The sequence below is a fragment of the Corvus kubaryi genome, unplaced genomic scaffold (genome assembly GCF_017639235.1).
Source record: "Corvus kubaryi isolate FWS band 111438036 unplaced genomic scaffold, C.kubaryi_AGA036_p1.0 136, whole genome shotgun sequence".
In the NCBI taxonomy this organism is placed as follows: domain Eukaryota; kingdom Metazoa; phylum Chordata; class Aves; order Passeriformes; family Corvidae; genus Corvus; species Corvus kubaryi.
This window is the reverse complement of record NW_024580670.1, coordinates 725044-750319: the sequence shown is the minus strand read 5'-3', so window position 1 is coordinate 750319 and position 25276 is coordinate 725044. Positions and strand designations below refer to the sequence as shown.

General features: G+C 53.7%; 1 protein-coding gene across 2 annotated transcripts in view; it reads left to right on the top strand.

The window, feature by feature from the left end:
- LMCD1 (LIM and cysteine rich domains 1) overlaps positions 1-23440 on the top strand; it is a 23696-nt gene extending 256 nt beyond the window's left edge. The window contains exons 1-6 of one of the 2 annotated variants that reach the window (XM_042013203.1): positions 3228-3308; positions 12024-12112; positions 13302-13557; positions 18001-18336; positions 22082-22297; positions 22892-23440. In XM_042013203.1, the coding sequence (XP_041869137.1) occupies positions 3279-3308; positions 12024-12112; positions 13302-13557; positions 18001-18336; positions 22082-22297; positions 22892-23047 (1083 nt within the window). In that variant the 5' untranslated portion in view covers positions 3228-3278 and the 3' untranslated portion in view covers positions 23048-23440. Of the gene's footprint in view, positions 1-3227; positions 3309-12023; positions 12113-13301; positions 13558-18000; positions 18337-22081; positions 22298-22891 lie in introns of those variants that run through there. The other variant, XM_042013214.1, reaches the window with a different exon arrangement.
- Positions 23441-25276: the final 1836 nt, after the last annotated feature.

Below are 25276 nucleotides of genomic sequence, written 5' to 3'. Positions count from 1 at the left end.
GCCCGGGGGACACCGGGAGCGATCTCGATCCAGGGACAGCCCGGGGGGACACCGGGAGCGATCCCGATCGAGGGACAGCCCGGGGGGACAGCGGGAATGATCCCGATCCAGGGACAGCCCGGGGGACACCGGGAATGATCCCGATCCAAGGACAGCCCGGGGGGACACCGGGAGCGATGCCGATCGAGGGACAGCCCGGGGGGACAGCGGGAATGATCCCGATCCAGGGACAGCGCGGGGGACACCGGGAATGATCCCGATCCAGGGACAGCCCGGGGGACACCGGGAATGATCCCGATCGAGGGACAGCCCGGGGGGACAGCGGGAATGATCCCGATCGAGGGACAGCCCGGGGGGACAGCGGGAATGATCCCGATCCGGGGACAGCGGGAATGATCCCGATCCAGGGACAGCGGGAATGATCCCGATCGAGGGACAGCCCGGGGGGACACCGGGAGCGATCCCGGTGCCGGGACAGCCCGGGGGGACACCGGGAGCGATCCCGATCGAGGGACAGCCCGGGGGGACACCGGGAGCGATCCCGGTGCCGGGACAGCCCAGGTGGACAGGATGCGGTCCGGTCGGGGACCGGCCGAGCGCGGTGCCCGGGGCCGAGCGCTCCCTGCCCTTCCCGGGGGCCGCCCGAGCGGGAGCCGCGTCCGGAGGTGCCCGGGAGGGGCGGGTGCGCACCGGGCACCGCACGGCTGAGAAACGCCGGGGGTTTATTTTTTTTTCCGATATCCCTCAACTCCTGGTTTTCTTGCCCGCGTAGCCCGCCCGGTACCGGCGGCTGGGCAGGGCTGCGAGCGGGCAAACCCTCCCGCCCGGGGCTGGGACGGGACAGACATCCCCACTCGGGGCCGCGGGGGACAGACCCCGTCCCTCAAGTTCTTCCCTCCTTCCTGCCCTTCCACAGGCACCTGAGCCGTGCGCTGCAGTCCCCAGACCGGCTCTGGGACTGCCCAACTCCGTGCTTGCCTTTGTGCTTTTTTCCGTGCAAAAATCGCCCCACCAAAGCTTTTGCTGGGAAAGCAACTGTTTGTTGTCTGAATTAACTCGTGTACGGCACAGCTGTGCTGAGCTACAGTCTGAGGGAGTGAGGGAGTTGCTTGTCCCCTTCTAGACCCTCTGGAAAGTGTTTACTCCAAGAAATCCCGGCTCTTAGCACAGTGTCCTGTGAGCCGGCAGGCGCTGAGCTGGATGGAGGGGATTCTAATTGCCGGATAAAAGCGTGTGGAACGGGAGCAGCTGCTCTCATGACCTTCCTCGCTGCACCTTTGTCACCGCGTGGTTTGGGGATGAGTTCAACACCCCATATCAGCCTAGTGTGGTCCCGTCTCGCTGGGCAGTGCCCAGAGCCGTGCCCTGGGACCAGTGGCCAGGGATCTCCCAGGGCACAGGGGCACCTCAGACCCTTCCGCATGGGGGGTGGTTCCCTCTGCCGTGAAGTTTCTTGCCAGTGCTGGCCTTGGGGGTCCATCCTGCCCGTCGGGATGGGAAGGTCAGCCTGGCTGTTGTCGAGGTGTAGCACCTTCTGTCCCATTAGGTTTGAACTGAGCCGCTGCTGGATCCCAAGGAAAACTGTGTACCAGGTTTTACTGAAAACTGGCTATCCGGCAGGATAGCCGGGCAAAGGTTGGTGTTTGGCAGCAGGAGCTGCTGTCTGACACGGTCTGGGTGGCCGGGCTGTGCTGTGCTCCTCAGCATCCTCCTGTCCTGCTCTCCCTGAAATACACAGTGCTTTGAGGTGGGGCTGACGGATACAGGATTCCTCCTTCCCTGTCTGCTGACCCCGTTGGCTGCCCACCATGGGGGCGCGGTCAGTGCTTGCTGACAAGGGCAGGCACCCCCAGCGTGGCACTGCAGGGTGGCCCTGTCCCTGCAGGAGGTGGTCGGGGTTTGGTGGGACCTGCTGGTGTGCCATCCGCAGAGACTCCGAGCAGTGTGTCCTCTCCCAGCAGGTCTGTGCTGCTGATACCTCAGGCATGTCCACAGGGTGCTGCCTGCCACAGCTCCCGTGGGTGCCAGCTGTTGCCCTCAGGAAGCTCTTGCCAGGCACTGAGTGGAGATGGATCCCACGGGAGTGAAAACTGAGCCTTTTTCATGGGGCTGTGTGCTGGCTGCTGGGCTGTGGTCAGGCTGGGTCTGCTGCAGCAGCTCAATTCCTGCCTTGTCTGGAGCAGGGGGGTCTGAGCAGGGCCAAGCTCCTGCCTGCAGCCCCAGGCTGAGGGTTCCTCAGGGGAGGGAGTGCAGGAGCAGGGCTGGACTTGGACAGCAAGGAGGACTGAGCAAGTCCTGGCTGTGGGATGTGCCCTGGCAAAGCTGTCTCTGCACTGGAGCCATCTCCCAGGAGCTTCTCAAGCATCATCTGCAGGGAACGGAGCCCGGAGGGCTCACAGTGCACCCCAAAAGGCTTGTGAATGCAGAAAGCATCCGAGACTTCCCAAAATGTGCGGCTGGACCCTCAGCTCCCATTGGTGGCAGGGCAAAGGACAAGATGTCACGTTTAAAGTCACTTAGATCTGAGGCAGTAGCACAGATTCTGCAGTGCAAGGGGTAGTTCTGTGGGCACCCTCTCGGGCTGCCGTGGGCAGTGCTGAGTGAAGCCCCTGCGTGGGCGGGGGATGCCGGGCTCTGCACGTTTCTGCTGCCCAGCTGCCTGTCTCCTCTCACCTGAACACTGCAGCATGAAAAAAAGATGTCCCAGCTAGTTTGTACTTCAAAAGGGATATGAAATGACATAATGAAATCAAGGAAAAAGAATAATACAGACCCTGGATCAGTGTCTGAATAATCTATGTCCAAACATAAATGGGTGTCTCTGCAGTAGACGGCTGTTTAATTTCCTGAATCCTAAGACGGGCACTTTTTCTGGGCATGGTGTGGAATACTGTCAAATTTTAATTTAGCTTGGCAGTGTCACACAGCCAGTCTGAGCAAGTCGGGGAAGGCAAGTCTGGAACTCATTAGAGCTTGTTGCGAGGCCCCGAAAATTTGATTTTCAATCACTGTTGGGTTTAATTATTGTTGATGTCTTGCCTAGCGTATTCTGGGATTCTTTCTGAGGAAATTAAAGCAGCATGAGTGGGACAGCATTCTGTTTGGCACAGGGCTTGTTTAGATTAAATTCTGAGTGGAGAGTTAAAGCTCAAAGCAGGGAGAAGGCGATGGCTGGCACGGCGCGAGCACTGGAGCAGGCCCAGCTGGCCGGGCGGGCCCTGGGGCTTGTGTACTGTTCTCACTAAACTCTGTCCCTTCTTGTCAGAACAAAATAACCCATGAAGCTAAAAGCACCCATCAAAGCCAAGGTAAAGTTTACTCAGTTAATACAAATTTTGGTTCTTTAACTTTTTCTTTCTTCGGTTCTTCAGTATGGGACTTGCAAACATCCAAAGCATCCTGCAGGACAGGAGAGAAGTGCTGCTGTTTCAGGGATAAATGGGTTCCAGGGGATGGTCTGGGGGTCTTGGTGCCTCAGGGAGAGGCAGGAGCTCCCTTTTATCAGCAAAGTACCTGGATGCTTGAAGAGCCCTCTGCGTGTATCTGCAGATGTGGATGGGAATGCTGGCAGGGACTGGGAGCTTCCGTTGGTAAAGTCCAAAAACTTGGAACTTTTAAAAACTTGCCATCACAGTTAGAAACTCAGCTTTGTCGTTCATGTTTTCCCAAACTGGGTGCCTTGGTCAGGGCGTGCAGGGTGCCTGGGCTGAGCCCCGAGCTGTTCCTGCGGCCTGGCAGGTGCCTGGCTCTGTGGGAAGGATGCTCAGCTCCCAAATAACAGGGGGTTCTGCCCAGAGATTTTCTGTGGGACACATCTGTCGTGTCCCCAAGCTTTGTGAGCAGTTTGGGTGGGTGCTGGTGAGGATGCTGAGCAAGGGGCTGTGGAGGCAGCGCCCGAGTCCCTTGAAGGTGCTGCTGCTCTGTTGTGTAAACGTTGTCAGGGCTGCAAAACAGCTTCATCCCAGCTCTGTGGGGTTGGACCACGGACTTTGAACAGTTACACGCCTGGGAGTTGTTTGTCCCTTGCAGAGTTTTCATGCCTGTCATTTCTGGTTGTAGTCCCCTCTAGCAGAAGCTCGGTTTCATTATGGAGCTGGTACTGTCTCTGCAGAGCCACTCCTTGAGGATGAGGAGCTTGGTCCCAGTGCTGGGGACAGGTCACACGTGGCTGGTGGCCTGGGGAGATGGCTGTGACCCGCCCTGAAAGCTGGTTTGTCCTCATGGGACTAAATCCCTGCTCCCAGAGCAGTGTCCTCGGGAGGAAGCAGCTGCCACTGGAAAGCAGATGTGGATCTTAATAGAGAAACCTGCTCTGGGCAAGTATTTATAGACATGAAATCATAAAGCAGCACAGGGGTTAAAGACCTTATTTTGGGACTTGGACTCAGAGCTAAACTGACTCCAATAAAATGCAATTTACAAATTACAGAAATCCCTCTGGTCCTGCAGGGAGGCAGTGTCTGGCATATTTGTTTAGGCTGGGGTTTTTCTCCTTTTTTTTAAAGAAGGAAATACTGTATTTCAGCCATCCAGGAAAGGCAGTACTCAGATGTCCCATCTTGGAGCTACTGTTCCATTTAGAGATGGGGCTCAGAGAAAGGGAAAGATTTCCAGGCAGCTATTTGCAATTTTTGAAGAGCAGGAGTTTCCTAATGCTGGTACCAGCTGGATTCCCCACACTTTTACCATCTCACCTACTCCCAGCACTTTGCCTCCCTCACTTGGTTCCGTCAGATGAACACAGGAAAGTAAATTCTCTCCAAAGCATCGTGGCTGGTTGCCTGTGTCTTGCCAGTATTTGGGGTGGCACAGTCCCTCAGCTTCTGCCTTGGTTTCAGGGCATCACCAGCCACAAGATTCACTTGGACTTGTTCATGCTGTTTCTGAAGACCTGCAAATGTGTTGCTCAAAACCACCTCACTTTATTTTCCATCCATTGTGTTGAGATGGTGAAGCTCAGGGCTGATACAGAGAGGCTGCAGTGCAGGACAGGGTGAAGGAAAGGGATGGGGGGCCCAGGCATGGCCCTGCCCTAGTGCCCACCTTCAGCTTTCTCCTGTTTCCTCGACTGTAAAGATCCTTCTCCTACTGCTGAGAAGTTACTAAGTCCTAAATCAGTTGTTATATGGAAATCTGATGGAAGCAGCTCCATTGGTGCATCCTGTCAGGGTTCTGAGGGCCCCCCATTCCCAGTGGCATCCAGAACCTTCTCCTCCTGTGGGAGATGGGAGGACACAGCTGGTTCTGGGCAGGTAACTGGAGATCACCGAGACTCTTACCTGAGTGCTCTGGAGCTCTGCATGTCTGCTGTTTAATTAGGTTCGGGGGGGTTCTTCCCATTCCAGACACTTCCTCACAGCTTGGTTTGGGTTTATAATTAAGTCCAAGTATCTGAAGCACTGTCTGGCTCGTGAAAAAATCTGATTTTTCAGCATTTGCCCTTCTCTTATCATTAATTCACACATTGTTAGTGAAGAAAGGAATGCTGCCAGCTATGTGCTCTTGGAAGAGGGAGATATTTGCAGAGGCCCTGGTTGTTGGAGCTCTGTCATCCTGTAGGTTGGGATCTGGCAGCTCCATTGAAATATTTTCCTCCAGTATCAGTGCCTTTCCCTGGTCTTTATGTTGCTAAAATAAAAGGCAGCAAACTTCTTACTCTGCAAAGTTTAATACAATAAGTGCTTCCAGTATTCGAGATGATATCAACTCATTCACTGGTGCCTTGAATAAATCCAGTAGAGAGAACTCGAGATGAAAGACAGCCTTTTGTAAGGGAATTTTTTTTCCTGTGAGTGTGGTAATTGGGATAGCGCTTGCTTGGAATCTGGCAGGGAAACAAATTGCTTGCAGGTCATGACTACAATGGATGTTTTCTATGAAAATGAGAAGAAAATAAAACATCCCTTTGCTGTTCTCAGAACTGCAGTAGTGAATGTGCGTATTGGTTAATGCACGTCTAAGAGCAGTTGCTTGCCTTGCACAGGTTTATTCCCCTTGCAGAGTCAAGGAGCCTCTCCTGAAATCCAGAACAGCCCCAAGTGTCCCACCCAAGCTGAACCCTCCTGCAGGAGGTTCAGGGGATGTTTTGGACTGTTCTGTGCCAGGACTGGGAGTTGGTTCCTGAGCACACCTGAGGCTGGACCTCACCAGACATCAGGTGCAGCCAAGGAGGATGTTGAACTTTAAGGTCCCTTTCAGCCCAAACCATTCTGTTTGTTGGGCATCAGCAGGAGAGGAGAAATTGAGCCAAATGCCCGATATGTGAACTGGAGTATGCAGCATTCCCCTTGCTGGCACAGACACCTCTTTTGTTGGATGTAAACCTTTGCACCCTCCAGTTACTGGAAATCCGTAAGGAACTTTGAGCTAGCCCCAAATCCATAATGAATTTTGAGCTAGCCCTCTATTATTATGCAAGCTTAGCTCTATTATAGTCAATTAATGACAACAAATGATCTGCTGTCCATCCCTATCCCAAAACTCCTCAGCAATTGTGCTCAGCAGACTGGTCCCACCCATGTGAATATTGTGTGGCTTTTCCCTGTTCCTTTGTCCAAGGGTCTATTTCAGAGTTGGTTGTTAATCTTCCAAACTCGTTGCAGCTGGAGGAACCCCCCAAAGGGCTCTTGAGGTCCTTCAGCCTCCCTGGAGCTCTCTCCTGCCATGGCTGTGATTTAGGGGTAGGGTATCTGATCCGAGGCTGCAGGGAAGGGTTTGGATTGAGCCTGTCATGGCCACTGGGGAGCACTGGCTGTGGGGAGAGGTGAAATGAGGACCTCAGCTGTGAAGGGCTGTTGTGAACTTGGAGTAACTTTTTGGAAACCAGCTTTTCCTCTTCCCTCCCTAAAAAGGAGGGGAAAACATACTTGAGGTAGTTACGTGTCTCCAGCACCGTTTTCAGTCTCCAAATAGGGTGTTGTGCAATAAATGCTTTCAGGATCCAGAAGCCTCTGTGGAAGCAGGAGGGCCCCCTTTGCCAGTTCCTTCTGGACCTGTGGCTGTGGCACTGTGTCCCCAGAGCCCTTTTGGGGGCTGGAGAGCTGCAGGTGACTCAGGCAGCAGTGCCAGGAGGGATAACTGCTGTGGGATACCCTTCACCCTGCCCATGGACCTGCCCCGGTGACACTCGTGCTCTGCTGGCATCAAGCACAGCAGTGGGAGAGAGCCAAGTCCTGCTCATGGTGGGGACGGCTGTGCTGGGATGTGTGATGGGTCCTAGGTGGTCCTTGATTAACCACCACACTGGCCAAGCTTACTGAAACTCTGAATGTGATTTCAGGCCTGAGTTCTACAGGTTCTGCTGCCACTGAGGACAGTCCCTGGCACCAAACCCAATTGTCTAACTGGTTGCAGCAGAGCCTTCGGCAAAGGGTCCTTGGCCAAGGTGTGCTGGGCTGGCCAGAAGGTGACAAAACAAAGACCCTTCTGGAGCCTCAGCTGAGCAGCAAAGAGAGCAGGCTGTGCAGCTGGAGCCTGACCTGCTCATAGCTGCTAGCCAGGACTCCGTCTCACCAGACCTGCCTGGGAAGCTCAGTGCTCCTTTCCAGAGGAGTCCTCGAGCTCTAAACCAAGGTGGAGCCATGTTTGGGTTCTTTCCTTGTCACTTGTCACTCTGGGCTCTCTATTTTCCAGCTGCTCAGCGAATGATGGCCCTGCCTTTGGCCGGTGTAACAGCAAACCATGGCATTACTGGTGTGTTCCTGAGACTGCTCAGCAATGTTTGTGTGGGTAGAACAGCCTCGATTTCCTATCATTTCACTACCCAAGAATTTCCTCTGCCCTGACATGCTTTCTCCTAGCAGCAAGAATGCTGTGAGGCACAGAAAGCCAAAACAGAAATCTTGCAAGGAGTGTCTATCTAGTCCTGGTGAGCAGGATTTGCTTTTCTTCACCCAGTCTGTTGACACAAGCCTGGTTTGGGGTTTTTGGCGCTTTTTTAAAGCATTACAAATGTCTCCAAACTCTTTATCTTAAGGTGATGCCGAAGTTCAGCTGCAGTTCCCGGATGGGCTTGGGCATAGGTGGAGCCTGGGACAGTCGGAGCATTTGTTTCACATTATCTTACGGGTTTGGGGCTTTTTGCAGTATCTTGCATAATTTTTAAGAAGAAATCTCCTTTTATGCCTATGTGAGGAGCTGTAGCAGAGCACAAGGAGAAGCTCCGTGCCTGGGCAGGACGTGCAGTGACCGGGCACTGGCGCCTGTTGTGTTTGGCCCCTGCTCAGGGATGGGAGTGAGTGTGGCTCAAATCTCCCTCTGCTTCTGAAGGAGTGAGAAATAGCACTCTCCTGCAAACAGAACCTGCCTGGGCTTTCAGAACCTCGAGGAGATGCTGCCCAGAGGGGTCTGAGCTTGCTGGGCATGGCAGTGTCCCCTCCCCACATGGAGTGGGCTCCGGTGTCTTTGCCTGGGCTGCTCCTGGTGCTCTGGAGAGGTCTGCCCATGCCACAGCGATGTCCCTGAGGCTCCATGGGATCACTTGAGCAGCAGTGGGGATCAGCTGCCATGTCAGCACCTTCCCCTGCTGCTGGACACCTGCACCTCCAAGGGCAGGGAGGCCTGAGCCATCCTGGAGCCGCATGTTGCCTTGAGGAGCCGCCCAGTTTGCAAGTGTTCCCCCGTGTGTTTTCCTGTAGCTCCAGCTCAGGTGAGGAGCCTCCTGCTGCTGACACTGGTAACAGGAGGTCCCCAGATGATCACAGAATGGTTTGGGTTGGAAGGGACCTTAAAGATCATCTCATTCCACCCCTGCCATGGGCAGGGGCACCTTCTACTGTCCCAGGTTGCTCCAAGCCCCGTACAGCCTGGCCTTGAACACTTCCAGGGATGGGGAGGTCAGATTTGGAGCCTCTGGTCTCACAGGTGTCTGGTCCTGGCTAGAGCAGTGCCCAGGGGGGAGGGCTTGTGGTCAGGTCGCCTGCATGTGTCTGGAGCTGTTTGTGCCCAAAAGTAATGGCTCGGACTTCATTAGTCTTGTCTTGAGGAAATGGGTTCTCAGCTTTTGGTTATAGCCCCAAGGCCCCTGGGATTGGGACCACTGGTCAGACCTGTCCATCCATCACCCCCAGTGACCCCAGCTCTGCCCCCTGGGGGCTGCAGGACACTCGCCCTGCCCTTGGCAAGGGACAGCCGGGCCCACGCCATCACTGGCAGCGTTTGGAGCACAGAGCAGTTAACCTTGGTTAAAGCTGGACCTTGGACAGGGAGCAGGAGTTGTGTTTGGACAAGCAGAATAAGTTAGCAGGAAAGGGGCTGGTTCCCAGGGAAGCAGTGCAGTGGCACACAGGGTTTGTGCCTCCGTGTGGAGGTCCCTGGCTGGTGCCACCCCAAAGGGCTGCGAGTTCCTGCACTGACACTTCCATGACTCGAGGTCAGGTTGTCTGGGGAGGTTCCGGTGCTGCCTCGTGCTACTGACCACACTTCTCCCTGTGCCTTTTCCCTTGTGTGTAATGAACCTTTTCCAAATGAGTTCCTTTAATCCAGATGTTTATGTTTTAGATAAACCACCCCTCGCAGTCCCTTGCTGATACTCAGCTCCTGTTTGGCTCACTAAGATCAGAGTCAGCTAAGCCCCAGCAGTCAGTGGGTACCTGGCACATGGCTCCAGAACTGGCAGGGTTGTGAGTGGCCTGTGGGAATCCTCCATGTCTTTATCTGTCCTGGAGAGCTGGCACATGGCTGAAGAACCAAGAACATCCTGTGTTTGGATATTAGAGGCAGAGGGGAGTGTTTGGGCATATTAGGGCCATTTTTAAGATGTATTTTTATGAACTCTGAGGGTAAGAGGTCTTTTCATTGGCTTCAAAATATTGGGACAAACTGCAGGTGAAAATTGAGATGAAAATTACAGGTGAAAGGTGAGGCAGAAATAAAACAGCAGTCCTGGGGCAAAGGGAGCTGAAACAGACCATTCCCTACCCCTTGGGATGGATTTCTCCAGGATGAGCAGCCTTGTGTGGAGACTTAATGGTTCTGGGCAAGAAAAAAAGGCATGTAAAGTCCTGTCATCTACCTTGAAATTGGCAGACAAACATCTGGTCATTTCTAGAACATCTGTTTATAAAAACTTTGTATTTGTTAGCAACATCGTGTTTTCCAAGTAAGTGAAATATCTTTCCTGAGTGCCATCAAGTAACCTTTTCCTCCCAAAAGCTGCAGAAGGAGTTTGAACATCAGATGAGAGCTCAGGGTGCCCCAGGTCCATGCAGGAGCTTTGAGGAGCCTGGTGCTGGAAGTGGGACAGGTGGATGTAGGAGGGGGCAGGAGGAAGGAGGGCTGCCAGCATCATCACTGGGTTTGCCTCTGAGCAGAGATTCAGAGCCTGGAGCTGCTGGACACAGCTTGGGTCAGCCCATGGTCCCCATGGGGCTGGGGAGCTGCATCTGTTCTTTGGCTTCAGTTCTTCCACTGCTGTTGATCTGTCCCTTTGAAAATAGGCTTTGGCAAGGACAGCCTCTTCCGAGGTGCCAAAGAGCGATTTAAATAGTGCATGACCTTGTAATGAAGGACTGTGACAGTGCAGGGACTGGGGTCAGGTTGCATGGGCAGGTACCAGCCCTCTCCAGCACTGGGCACCTCCACAGCCTCACCCGTGCTCTGCCGGGGTCTGAGCTCCTGAGCCTGTCCTGGAGCAGGGAGATGCAAGAGGATGATCCCTGTGGGTCCCTCCCATGTCAGATATTCTGAGTCAGACAGGCTCTCAAGGTGTGTGCACAGCTGGATCGTCAGTTCCTAGAACAAGCTCAGGTCTCAAGAGAGATTAAAAACCTTCTACAAAATCTGATAAATGGCCCAAAAAAGGCCGGGAGTTGCGAGACCTGTGCATGTTGCCAGGCCCTAATGGGAAATGCCACCTGTGATGCCCAGAGTGGTCAGAAACCTGCCCAACCCTGACACTTGGCAGTGCTTCCTGGGGCCCAAAGGTGTGGGGTGTGCTGGAGGGTGGGTTAAGCCATGTGCTTTGATCTCTGACTGCACAGGGTCGGATGTGCTGGGCTGGGGTGACGCTGCCGTGGTGCTGCCATTGCTCCTGCTGGGCCTGGGACTGCCCTTGTTTTCCTTCAGCTCATTTTTACAGGGAACAAGCATGTCTTTCAGGCAGGAGCCTGGCAGTTCCTGTATAAACATCCACGCTGAGATAAATTCAGTGTCTGGTGGTGTCACCTTGCCCTGATGCCTCCTGCAGCATTTTGTTTTTGTCTCCTGCTGTACCCCCTGCATTCTTCACATTCAGAAAGCCATGTTTGATAAATTCATGGGGCAGACACTAGGTTTATTTTCTGATGTTACTGGCTCCTGGTGTGGATTTTTGCTCGTCTTTCTCCTGCTGGGAGGTTGTTAGGATGTCTCTGCAGCAGTGAACACCCATGGATGAGTGACTTTTGTCTGTTTTCAGCGAGCAGCAAAAAGGGCAGCACAACCACAGCCCCCCATGTCGTTCCACCACCACCTCTCCTCCCCAGAGCATTTCCCCACTGTATTTCCTGTTCACTGTGGAAACCACCCATGAAGTCCAGTGCCACAGGCATGGAAACATGCCACATTCCCAAAATACACTTGGAGAAAGACCAAGGAGGTCCAAGGTGCAGTAAAGCAAGTTTAGCATCAGGTTATGGCAGCGCATCTCCGTGTCTCCTGCCTGATCTTCTGACTTGCACAGATCCATGTGCAATATATGAACCCTATAGACTGGATCAAAACTGCCCTTAAATGAGACCTGAGGTCTCTGTGGATGAGGTTAAGGTGGCTGTCCAGTGTGTGGGCAGGTTCACTGGGTTTGATGTGCCAGCCCCTCCATCTTCCCTCACTTGGAAGTGAAAACCTTCATCCCGAGCATCCTTAAATAAACTCACATCAGGGTTGCATGGATATGGTCATATGGTGTTTGGGAGATCGGAGGCTTCTTGGAACACAAGGAATGGCTGAAGAAATGCCTGTCTGAAGGACAGTATACACTCTCAGGGCTGTCTCAGGTAGCCTCTGAGGCTAAAGCCTTTCCAGCCCGGTGTCCTGCTCTTTTCCAGATGTCGGGGAGCCAGCCACAGATGGGAAGAGGTGTGCCTTGTTTGCGCTGCAGAGGGCTGTGCACGGGCTTCGAGCCACACTCCTGGAGGTAACGTTGGTCCTATCCTGCATCCTGACTGAAACGTGCTTAGTGACAGAACATCTCATTATTTGATACTTTATTTCCAGTTTTTCCTCTTAAAAACACAAATTTGGGTAAATAGGCCCTGTTAGCAGCAGCTGGTGGGAGCAGACCAGACAGTGCCTGGCTCAGAGCAGGGCAGGGGCTGCTCCCTGCCCCAGCAGGACTACAAAGGGGCTTTAAAATGGAATGCAGACGTCCAGGTGTCAGTAATTAAAAGAGAATTGGTGCCCTCTGAGCCGCCTCACAAACACTGGGCTCCTCTCTGCTCCTGAGGAGCAGCATGGGCTCCCCAGGCTGTGTGGGCTGTGGTGGTGGTGCAGGGAGGCTGTGGTCCAGCTGTGTTCCCACTTGTGATAACTCAGCTGTGTGAAATCCAAACTTTAAAACACTCATTTGGTGGAAGCACAACTTTTTTTTTTTTTTTTTATTGACTCCATTAAAGGCTGGTTGGACTCATTCTCACTCCAAGATCCTGCTGAAATGCTCGGGGTTGTGTCAGAGTTACTTTGCCCCTTTTGCTATTAGTGTTTGATGGCAGTGCTGGCCACCAGAGTGTCCTTAAACACTCGTCTGGGTGATTTATACCTATTACAGTCAATTAAGCATCAGTTCCTTCCAGCAGTCACTTTCTTAATGGCACATAAAGCTTCATAACAGGCGAGGCTGGTGCTGGGCTGTTGCAGTCTGGTGAGGAGACCAATCTCCAATTTAGTGATGCTTAAAGGGGTTTCCAAAGTTCAGGGGGAGCCACAGCTCCCCACAGGTGGGAGGCAGCAGATTTTGTAGTGCCAGAGGGCAGGGTTAGATGGGCTATTGGGGAGAAATTGTTCCCTGTGAGGGTGGGCAGGCCCTGGCACAGGGTGCCCAGAGCAGCTGGGGCTGCCCCTGGATCCCTGGAGTGTCCAAGGCCAGGCTGGACATTGGGGCTGGGAGCAGCCTGGGACAGTGGGAGGTGTCCCTGCCATGGCAGGGGTGGCACTGGCTGGGCTTTAAGATCCTTTTCAACCCAAACAATTGCATGGTAAGCTTTCTGTCCTTGCTGTAAGCCCAGGCTGTGTTTAACCCTTGGGAGAGGCTGATGCCCCATGACTGAGCCCTTGTGTGACCCCGCGGCCCGGCTCACACCCAGGGGATGCTCTCTTGTCGGGCACAGGAAGATCTGCAAGTCGTGCAAGTGCAGCCAGGAGGAGCACAGCCTGAGCTCGGAGCTGGAGGATGACCGCAAGATCGGGCGCCTGCTCTCGGACTCCAAGTACTCCACACTCACGGCCCGGCTCAAGGGCGGCGACGGCATCCGCATCTACAAGAGGAACCGCATGATCGTCACCAACCCCAACATCTCGGGCAAGGACCCCACCTTCGACACCATCACCTACGAGTGGGCTCCCCCAGGGCTCGCCCAGAAGCTGGTAAGGGGATCCCTGGCGGGCTGGGTGTGGGCTGGGGTCGCTTTTTCAGAACGGAACTCGGCTCTGGAATAAAGTAATTGGGGAAAAGTAGTAAATCATGGTTTGCCTCAGAGAGCAGAACCGTATAGAGCACTCTGTGTTTCGGAAAACTGTGTAAATAAGCAGAGTAGGTAGGAGAGGGGGATGGAATGCCTTTGGGTTTTATGGGTTTGTTTACATTTCTAGGAGAAGTCTTAATGGATTTTACAACTAGAAAGCTCCCTCTTTAGTGAAGCTCATCTGCAATAAAAGCACGGCTGAGGAGAGATCCCATCCCTGCTGTCCTGCAGCCCTGTGCAGCCCCTGCCCGCTCCAAGGCCTCAGGCTGGATGTGAGAATGATTCCTCCAGGCCTTCTTGGGGTGTCTGGGCTGGGCAAGCAGAGGAGCAGGAAGGAGTTTGGCTTCTGGGGGGCAGCTGGGTGGTTGTGCCTCAGGGCTTCTCCTCTCCTGCTCACAGAGAGCATCCCTGTGCTGCTGGGGGAGTCCTTCCCTGGAGCAGTGGGCTCAGAGGCCCCATTCCCGGGGTCCCCCACCCTCCCTTTGATGAAGACCAGCAGCAGCCCATCCCTGTTCCAGCAGCCTCGTGGAGATCCTGCCCCCGGGAACAGGAGTGGGAGGGCTCCTTGTTCCAGGGCGTGCGAGCCTGGCCGCGAGCTCAGCTCTGTGCCTGAGAGCTGCTGCCTGCAGCTCCTGTCTGCATGGGCAGGAGCTCTGCCCAGTGCTGCTGCCGGCAGAACCACTCTCACATCCAGCTCTGGAGCTGGGAATTTTTTTTCCTTACAGTTTAAACATAATCTGGTCTAAAAAAATATTTTATAAAGAGAACTCAGGGTAAAAAGGCGAGATGGGGCGTGTGGTCCCGTTTCGAGGGCTGGGTCCAAAACCAAGCCCCCAGCCCAGCTCCACCTCCCTCCCATGCCTGGTTTCCATCTGGACCAGCTGTGTGGGAAGGGGTGGAAGTGGTTTTCAGCGTGTGGAAGTGTGAGCCAGCAGAGCATTTCTTGCGGGAAAGCATTTAGCTGGCTTTTCGCTGTGCCATGGTATAAAACCGTTCTGTATTCCGCGGTCAGGAGTGGGCAGTGAGGAGCCTCTGCTCCTCAAATGAAACAAATAGCTGCAAGCTGTTGATAACAAACAGCTGAAAGCTGCTGAAAATGCAACCTGACTGTTTTAAAGAAGAATTGGGGATACAGATGTGAAAGTGCAGCCGCAGCCCCCAGAGCCAGAGTGGTTAATTCTGCTGAAAAACCAGTTGCCCTGAGGGCCTCAGACAGGCTCAGTGGGAGTGAGCTGTGTGCTGGGGATGCTCCATCGAGGTGCTCACAGGTGCCCCTTCCCTTCCCTTCCCTTCCCTTCCCTTCCCTTCCCTTCCCTTCCCTTCCCGTTTGGAGCTGGCCCAGCAGGAATGTTTGTGAGCAGCCTTTGCCTTCCGCAGGTCCCAGGGGGAATCAGGGAGCTGCTGAGGGATGGGGAGAACAATGGTGGCACTGTTCCAGCAGCCTGGTCACTGAGCATGCTGCCATCCTGGGATTGTCAGGAACCCGGGTTCCATGGGCTGCGGCGTGGTGCTGCTGGTGCCCCGGGCAGGCTCGGCCCCTTGCCCTAAAGGATGCCCAGACTCTGTGGCTCCTGGGCTGATTTCGTCTTCCATGGCCCTGAACCCACCCTCCTGGGGGTGTGTGTTTGGGGTGATCCCAAATGCAGCCCTGGAGAGCCCAGTTCTCCCTCTCCTGCAGCTTCCAGCTCCATCCTTGTGCTGCTGGCAGAGGGGCAGCTCCGAGGGTACAAAATAGATCTGTTTAGGTTTTATAAAGAGAACTCAGGATAAAAAGGGGAGATGGGGAGCTGGATGCAAAACTAAACCCCCAGCCCAGCCCCACCCTCCTGATGGGGGAGGTTCAAAAATTTTATGAAAGCTTTTGATCTCTTTATAGTGCCTAGACAGGCTGGAATATATCTTGGTTCAAGTAAACAACAAGCAGGAGCTTTGGAGACAACCTTGATAAATTCCGGCTTGCAGATCAACTTGACAAACTTTGAGGAGAAGTGTTGGATGTCAGCCACTCTCAGGATAGTTTCAAAGGGATTTGGGCCAAAAAGCTGTTAGTGCAAAACTGCCTCGCTCCAGTGGTTTCCTCCTGAAGGCAGCCAGGAAACTTGGGATGGCTTTTAACCTTGTTTTGCTGAAGTGGATGGTCGATAATTGGAGGAAGTTCAGGGCATGTTCTCTTTAAGCCGTGCCTGCAGAAGTCATGAAGTAGATACTCAGGTCCTTGGGGAGAGTGAAAAGAACAGATCATAAAATAGCTCCAAGATCCAGTAGTGAACAGTGAAAACCTAAAATGCTCTTCCTCAAAATTACCTGCACTCAGGCAGCATAGTGAAGCATTGGCCATAACGATAAATGATAGCAGCAGATGTAGCAACTTTTTCTTTTTCTTCGTGGTAGTTTTGGGTGTCAGGTTGGATTTTTTTCCACCCCCTAATCTTTTCTCTGGACACATTTTATGACATCTGCAATTATAACTGTAAGCATTCCCTTGATCAGGGAGTGAAATCCCACTGCATGTCTGGGCAGATAGTGAAACCTGCCTCTGAGCAGGCTTTAAGGAAGCCTTTAAAAAAGCCTTGGGGCTTTGCTTTTCTCACTCTCAGCACAGACACTTTGTATTGGGAAGGGGGATCCTGGAGGTGGAGTGGAACAGGAGGCTCCAGGTGCCCGTGGTGGCTCCTTGCTCTGGTGTAAGTGTTCATGAGTCTTGGCACATCAGTGGATTAAGGATTTCTCCCACTGAGATCCCACCACATTACTGCTCTGCTGGAGCTCGTGCTGGCCTGGTGTTCCTGGTCATCGAGCTCCTTTCCAGTTGTGGGGCAGTGCCTGTGTGAGCCTGGGAGGAGCTGTCAGGGAATTCCTGTCTCTTTCTCCTGTCATTCCTCTTATTGATTCCTCACGTCTGTGAAAGGCATTTGTGCACCAGATCACTGCCCCAGCATCCCACAGCTCTCCAACCAGCTGTTCCCAAGCACCACCTTCTCGCACAGGGCAACAACCTTCCCAGGAAACTGGACATCAAGCCCGCCTTTGCACAGGGGCACAATGTATGAGTGTTGATGTCTCATATCCCAGTGTGCAGTGATTTTAACTTGCACCCCAAGACATGGGGAAGAAGCCCTGCTTCCATTAAATCATTATCTGTTGCTGTTCCAAATTTCCTGTCAGGAATTCCACCTGAGACAGAGCTGCTCTCTGGCTCAGAGTAGCCAAAGTGGAAGTGACTTGGAAGTTTCTCCTGACATGCTGAGTTGTTCAGTGCTGTGCAGGCATGTCTGTGTTGAAAAGCCCAGCCTGAGCCAGCTGCTGTGCCACAAACAGTTAAATCTTTTTGCTAAGTTTTTTTAGATTGAGTTTTCAAGTGCTGACCCAGTAAGAAGCAAATCTAATGCAGCTGGATGCTGGTCTAACAGGGAATGGCAGGGAGTCAACTGGCTGCCCTGTCGCTCTTCACACTACAATAGGAAAAATGCTGGAGTGGGAAACTCCCTTCCCTTATTCCCAGCCAGGAGAAGTTAACTGTGCAGCCCCCGTGGCCCACAAGCACTAACCCAGCCTGAGACTGAGATGGGTTTACTCTGCTGTTGAGGTAGTGGCCAGTTAAGTCAGAGATTTTATTTTGGGCAGTCTCTGGGCATTTCCCTTCTGTGTCACAGGGCACCGGTGACCAAACACCTTCCCTCTGCTGTGAAATCAGCAGTCAGGTGGAATTGGTGGCTGTTGGTGTCATGGACCCAACTGGTATCTGAATTTTTCCTGTATTATGATAATTTTGTTAATTGATAAAGGATGATCTTTCACTTTGGACTGCTCTGCACGCAGCCCCGTGGGGCTCTGCAGTGCTCCAAGTGGCGACTCGCTCCCTGCAGCTCTCCCTGTCCCAGCACAAGGCAACAGAGAGCTGCTCATGGGTTTTGATATTTATGAGTTTTTAGTCTTTTCAGCAGCTGTGTTATCAAATTTCATGGAAAAAGTGTCATGGTAGTGCCAGCAAGGGGGTGTGTGCTGGGGTTTTTGTGCAAAGCAGGTCTGTCTGTGCTGCTTTGCTTTCCTGGGCAGACTGAGTTTTGTTTTTAAACAAACAAACAAACAAAAAATAATCTAAAACACCATCGAAATACCCAGTCTGTTTTCTGAGGATGAAATTATTTATAACAACCTGGCTACCACTGGCATCCAAGCCAGTTCAGCCTTTTATTTCTGAGCCGTGGGCTCCAACACCTCAGAGGGAGAAGGGAGGGGAAGGGCCCATTTTCTGCTGCTGCTCCATCGCAGGAGTGGAGCATCTCCCTGCCCAGCTCTGCGTCCCTGGCACAGCAGCTCGGGTGACTCGTGTCTCCTGTCGCAGGCCATGCAGTACATGGAGCTGATCCCCAAGGAGCTGCAGCCGGTGGCGGGCACGGACGGGGCCTTCCATCGCCGCCGGCGGCTGACACGGCAGCTCCCGCTCTACGACCAGGACCCGGCCCAGTGCCGCGGCCTCGCCGAGGGCGAGCAGAAGCTGATGGAGGAGTTCGTGAGGAAGTACAAGGCCGAGGCACTGGGAGTCGGGGAGGTGGCACTGCCGGGCCAGGGCGGCGGTGGCAAGGAGGAGGAGAAGCTCCAGGACAAGAGCACCGACCCCAGCAGAGCCCCCGAGTCGCCCAACGGGGCCCTGGAGAGCGCGCCCGCAGCCGGGCACTACGTGAGTGCTGCCAGGGGATGGGACGGGACTGCTGGGGCTGCTCTGGGCTCAGGGAGTAGCTGGGAATAGAGTCAGCCTCAACTCGAGGGGCAGGAGATCACAGCAGCCAGGGTGATCTGTGCTGCCTTGTCCCCATCCTGCTCGCAGGGGATTCTCCATGCCTGCTGCAGGTGCTCGGTCACATCATGGTGCTTTGGAGCAGCACTGTGAGAGAGCCTGGAGGGACCCTCTGCTCCAGCCAGCCCTGCTGAGCACAAGGATCCATCTGACAGGGCTGGTGAGGGGGGTTCTCTTCTTTTTCATTTCCCTTTCTCTGCAGCAAAGGCCTTGCTGAGCCACCAAGGTAAGGGAATTCTCACTGTAGGAATTGGTTTGAACTCTGGGTTCTCGGCAGCTCTGAAAGGTTGGGCATGACATGTCCCTGGATGATATGGTTCGTGGGTGTGGTGGTGTTTGGTTGAAAGCTGAACTTGATGATCTTGGAGGTCTTTTCCAACCTTCACGGTTCTGTGATGCAAGTCAGTATTTCCAGGTCGGCTTCCAGCCCAGAAAGACCACAAATGACAGGAGGTGAAGGCTCTGTCCAATTAACGAGGAGCTGTGAACATGGAGATAGTGCTCCCAGGGCTGTAATTGCTCTGGGGAGATGTAAACAGCTGCCCTGTGCCCCTGGGCATACAAATACACTTCCACAGGGAAATGACTGAGATTCCTCAACACCTTTTTAGATTTATATTCCCCCAGTGCTGTCTGGAGTGGCTGCTGAACAGATGCTTATCATAAAATATGGTCAGTGGAAATACCTCGTCCTGGTCCTTGTGAGGGTGACTTGCAGCAGAGGATTTAAAGCTGAAAAAACAAATGGTGTCCAAGTGTTTTTAAGAGGAGATTCTTTCCTGCCATTCCTGCACTGAGGTTGTACATGTTGAGAGCAGTTTTCATTTTCAGTCCATATTGGGTAATGTCTCCCCTCTGCCATGGTCTGTTAATGTCCTTCTGACTTCGAATCCAGTGACACAGTAAAGATTTTCACTATTGCAACAAAACACTGAATTTTAAGATAAAAAATAGCCAAAAAAGGAAGTTTTCCTTTAAACATATCAATAAGTCATCCTAGCAATACGGGTTTACTTAAACTGCGAGTTTGTCCTTTCAAATAAATAAATACATAACTGTGATGTTATTCTCCTTAGTTTGAAGCATCATTTCTCTCAAGGCACCAGCTGAAAAATGGAGCAGCTTTCACAGCAGTGGCAGATCCACTGGGACAGCCACACTGTGCAGCCTAGGTCATGGCAGACCCAGGAAGGACTGGGGCCACTGGCCCTGCTGACCACTGGCCTCATCTTCTTCCATATCCCTGCTGCAAGTCTGTCCCACAAGCTGGGTGTTCTCCACAGAGCACAAAATCCTTACCCCCCCCCAGAACCAGAAACACTCTGGTGTTACAAGTCACTGCACTGGAATCAAATCAAGTACTGAGGCAGTTGATCCAAATAAGTCATTGTTCCCAAAAGCTTGAGGCCAGCGATGCAGGGAGTGCTCAGGGGAAGGCTGATGGTGTCTGGGAGCTCCTTCCCTGGGAGCTGGCACTGCAGAACGGGAGCTGGGGAAGAGTGAGATGGGAAAGCTTCAGAGAACAGGACACTGTTTTGGCCAACACCTCTGGTAATTCAGCTAATAAAGTCTTCACTCCTCTGCCTGTATGATGGAGATGTAAAAGGAGCACCAAGCTGTAATCCCACCTCAAATTTGAAGAATCACTTCTTTGTAGTGTGTAAATATCAGGATATGGAGGTTATACAATGCTTGGGAAAAGCCCTGTGAATAGTTTTTTCCCTGTGAATAATTTCCATAGAAAGGAACAGCAAAATAAGTTGTTTTTTTAACAGTTCTTGTTGGCAAGAAACTTGAGCTCAGGGTTGGAAACTGCTGTGTTTGTTCTTGCTTTAGATCCTGCAAGATAAGCAGGGCTGGGGCTGCTGGGTCTGTGGCTTCTGGGGGCTGACAGGGCAGAGGCAGCTGCAGGGTCTGGCTCTGGGGCTGACCCCAAATCTGGTGCCTCAGGGAGGTGTTGGGGGCATAGCGAAAAGACCTCAGTCCGGTGTGAGGGGTGCAGAATTCCTCAGTGCCTGTCTGTCCATGAGAGCTCTGCCAGCTGCTCCGTGCTGTGCTTGTTCAGCCAGCCCAGAAACGCCACAGCTCCTGCTCCGTGCCGAGTTTCCCCCTTCACTGACGTGGGGCTGGGAGCGCTCGCAAATGTGTCTGAAGCCCTCCATGGTGGAAGGAGCAGTGTCAGCACACATATCCCCTTTCAGCTGCACAGAACAGCCAAGCCAGGAAACATTCTGTCTCCTGTTCTCGTCAGCCTGGATTTCCTGGGAAAATGGGAGATGCCCATCAACAAGGTGGAACCATGCCAAGGACAGTGGGGCAGTTTCTGAAAACCCAGCTGAGGGAGGGAGGAGGCAATGGTGAAATGCGTGGGATGCTGGAAAGATCAGTGGCCAAACAGAGAAAAGCCACCTGGGGGGTGCAGATGCCCCGTGGCCCCCACTGGAACGGGAGGGCAGAGGGGAAGGAAACTCCATCGGTGCAAAGAGCAGTACTCCTCCCAGCACTCCTGTGTGAGCCGGGGCAAGGGGCTGACAGTGGTGGGAATTGTCCCTTTTCTGTCCCTGCCCCATCCCTGATGTCCTTCTGCAGCTCAGGGACTGTTGTTTTCCTTTTCTACTGAGAAATCTTGGGTTTGCGTCTCCTCTTCTCTTGAGCAGCCTGGGCAAGTGGAAGGTGTCACTGCCTATGGAGGGGGTCAGAACTGGGGCATCTTTAAGGTCCCTTCCAACCCAAATCATTCTATGGTTCTATTATTATACCTATTAGAAGCTGTTGACTTAAATTGGGGTGTTTGTAAGTCGCCATCTGATCACAGGGACATTCCCAGTGCCTGATCCTGTGCCACTTGGAGCATGCTGGAGGGGGACACTGCTGTGCCAACGCTCTGATGGGGCACAGCAGTGCAGCCACAACCCGTGTGACACACAGGCTGCTCCCACTGCCTCGCCCAGGCTGCTGCGGGATTGCTGGTAGAAATCCAGGCAAGGCTCTGCTGGAAGAGATTCCAGCAGCTGCTGAAGAGAGTTTCTTGTAGGGAGTGACAAAGCCCAGACTCAGAAGCTCTTACCCTGACCTGGACTATCCAGCTTCAATGGGAACTGGAACAACATCCTTCCAGTCTTCAAGTGGAGCTTTAAAACTGGCTCTTCACTAATCACAGGATCTCTCTGCAGGCACAGATAAAGAGCAAACCCAGTTGGTCTCATGTGTAATGTGCACGGATGCCATTAATCTTGAGATTAACCACATCTAATTCTGGCTCTTTGGCCTGCTAGAAATGAAAAACGCTTGCTGAAATCCGTGGAGTGACAACTGAGTTAGGCACAGACAGAAAACAATGAGAAGAGACCAAATTCCTGATCTCTTTTCGAAATTACATCTTTGATGTGCTGCATTCCTGCGCTGTAGGAATTCTTTTCTTCGAGAACCTTTGGATTTTGGTGAAGGTTTTCGTTTGGGAGGGGTCCCAAAGGCCCCTCAAAAATAAGCTACTCAGCACCATCTTCCCCCTGTGCCCATGGTGCTCGTACATATTGTCCCATGGCTGCAGAGCTCAGGGCTCCGGTGGCGGGCTCGAGCACTGCCCTGCTGCTGCCCAGCCCCGCTGACTGCTGCCTGTCTCTTGCAGCGCTGCGAGACCTGCAAGCAGCCGGTGCCCGGGGACTGCCCCGTGGTCTACGCCGACCGCGCCGGCTACTCCCGGCAGTGGCACCCAGCCTGCTTCGTGTGCTGCCGCTGCGCCGAGCCCCTCGTCGACCTCATCTACTTCTGGAAGAGCGGGGCTGCCTGGTGCGGGCGCCACTACTGCGAGAGCCTCCGGCCCCGCTGCGCCGGCTGCGACGAGGTACGGACCAGCCGAGACCTGTGATCCCCCTGTGCCAGCGTGGGGATTGACCAGAGTCCCTGTGATCCCCCTGTGCCAGCGTGGGGATTGACCAGAGTCCCTGTGATCCCAGCTGTGCCAGCGTGGGGACTGACCAGAGTCCCTGTGATCCCCCCCTGTGCCAGCGTGGGGATTGACCAGAGTCCCTGTGATCCCAGCTGTGCCAGCGTGGGGACTGACCAGAGTCCCTGTGATCCCCCCCTGTGCCAGCGTGGGGACAAGCTGGAGACCCTCTGATCCCACCAGTGCCGGGTGGGAAGCACCCAGTGGCCCTCTGCTCCTGCTGGTGCCACACTCAATCAGGGCTTCTGAGCAACCTGGTCTAGTGGAAGGTGTCCCTGCCCAGGGCAGGGGGTTGGAACAAGGTGACCTTCAGAGGTCTCTGCCAACCCAAACCATCCTGTGATTATTTTATGTACCCATTCCCAAAGCCTGGCCTCCACGGCTGATGGGCTTGGTGGGAAGTGTGGGGCCGGTTCTCCCTGCTCCAGCCACCCTCCAGCTTGGTGTAGTGGTGGAAATAAGCAGTTGTCTGTCTGTCTATCTGTCCCATAGATCATCTTCTCGGAGGACTACGAGCGGGTGGAAGGGCTGACCTGGCACAAGAAGCACTTTGCCTGCCTGGAGTGTGAGACGCTGCTGACGGGCAAACCGTTCTCCCTGGCCAATGCCAGCCTCCTGTGCACCACCTGCAGCCAGAGCAGGGTCTGAGCAGGGGCAGCTGGGGCCCCGTGGGCTCCCCGAGGTCCCACCAGGACTGGGGGCATTTGGAAATACAGCAGAAGGAGAAGGTTAAAAAATGTAAGAGTCTGACTATTCAGTTTCAAGCAACTCCATGTTCCCTTTCATCCAGCACAGCCTGAGGAGAGTATTTCCTTGGGGTTCTCTTGGATCTGACAGGGAGCCCTCATGCCCACGGGTGGGAGGTGTGCGGTGTACCTGGCCAGGAGGAACTGGAACGGAGGGTCTGTGCTGTGTCTGTGCTGGTTTTTATCAAGTGTGTCCAACCTTCTTATGACTAAGATCTTGCAATAGCCTTTTGGAAATAATACATCTCAACAATAACCTCTGGCATACTAAACCTACGGCTGTGGTGAAAAACAAGGGGTGTTTGTGGTTTTTAAATCCTTACTGGAATTAGGCTAACAGGCTGCTGCCACTGTGCCAAAGCAGTGGGTTTGAGGAATTTGATCAACTTGCTGAAAGCAAATGATACAAAATCGCAACCACACGCAGCTGGGGCTTTGTCCTGTGCAATGATGCAAAACCAAGGAGTGGGCACACAGGGCAAGGGGTTCACTCTGGTGAGAGGGGCAGGGCACGGCTCTGCCCGGGCAGCGACTGGCTCAGCCCATGGAGCTGCCTCCCTGGAACTGGAATGTAAACAATTTTGTGGAAAACAGCTTTACAGCCTCAGCTGTCTTGGGGGGCAGAGTGCATGCGTGCGTGTCCCTGAGATGCTGCAATGTCACTTTTCCCTGCAGTACTTCAGTGACCCTTCCAAGTACCAGGGAGCTGCACCTTCCCCTCGGAGCCAGCAGCCCCTTGCCCTGGGCTCTGCCCTGCTCCTTGCCCCGCAGCGCTCCCGTTGCCTCTTGGGTCTGGTGGCAGTGGCGCTGTCCCAGGATCTGGCACTGAGTCCCTGTGGATCATATTCATTCCCTACATACAGTGATGCTTCTGGTACTCACTGGAAACATCAGGCAGTCCAGGCTGGCAGGTGCCTGTGCTCAGTCTGTTTTGTTATACTGAGTACATGATTTGCCAGAGAACTGGAATATTTTCTCACCAAGGTGAGTGTCCATGGAGCTCACAGCTGCTGGGGGCTCTTTCTGCTCAGCAGACTCTGGTTTCTCCTCAAGGCCTGCTCCATTTGGTGGGTGTTTGCTTGCTTCTGTTGAAATAACTTGGGAGATGAGAGCTGGGTGAAGCTGGACCTGCTGCAGGGCTGGAGCAGGTGAGCTGTGGACCTGCCTCGGGGAGTGGGACAAACCCATGGCTGTGCTGGGGCAGCTGAGCCCCATGTGAGGCACAGCCATTCCTGGGTGCCTCCTGTGCCTCGAGCAGCCCTGTCACAGCCCCTGTGAGTGGTGACGCTCCTGGGGACACTGGGGTGCCTACAGGAGTCAGTGGGAAGGAGCAGAGCAGGGAGGTGCTGAGGTGCAGAGAGGGGTGAGGCCTCTCCCAGCCCCCATGGGTGGCACTTCTGCTGCATTTGGGGATCCACATGTACACGTGAGCACTCCAGAGGTGGCATATTCCTGCAGAACCCTGTTTTTGTGGGTAACCCTCCCCTCTCCCCTGCTTGGGGAGCTGTGGGGGAAAAGGGGATCCCCTTCCACCCCCGCCAGGGTTTAAAGCCAGCCCAGACTCAGCGGGTGGCAGTGGAGAAGAGGTGGTTCTTTGCTGCAGAAGAATGTGGGTGGGAGCTTGGGCAAATGTCAGGGCAGAGGCACAGGGTGAGGAGGGATTTGGGGAGAGCACTGGGCTGGCCCTCTCCCCTAGCCCTCACTCCTGAGGGCTGTGAGGGCAGGGCTGGGTCATCCCCACCACCCTCCCTGCCCTGAGGTGGTTTCTGACAGGAGAGGGGTCATGTTCACTTTATGTACAATGAAAGACTCCAGGGAGACCTTGTAGATACCTTCCAGAACCTAAAGGAGAGAGACCAAGAGAGCTGGAGAGGGACTGTGGACAAGGGACAGTGGCAGCCCACTGCAGCATGTTCTGAGTTTTGATTTTGTGATCTGTAAATTGTATTTCTTAGAAGTCCCTGTTTCAGCACGCACTTGCTTCAGGCCTTTGGGACTGCTGGCACCTGTTCGAGCCTTGCAGGTATTTCTGCAGCTCGTAAACTGCTGTCTGCTAAAGAAATTTACTGCAATTAAACAGCTTCACAGAATCCTGTGCCTCTCCAGTGTCAGGAGCAAAAGTGTTAAATTA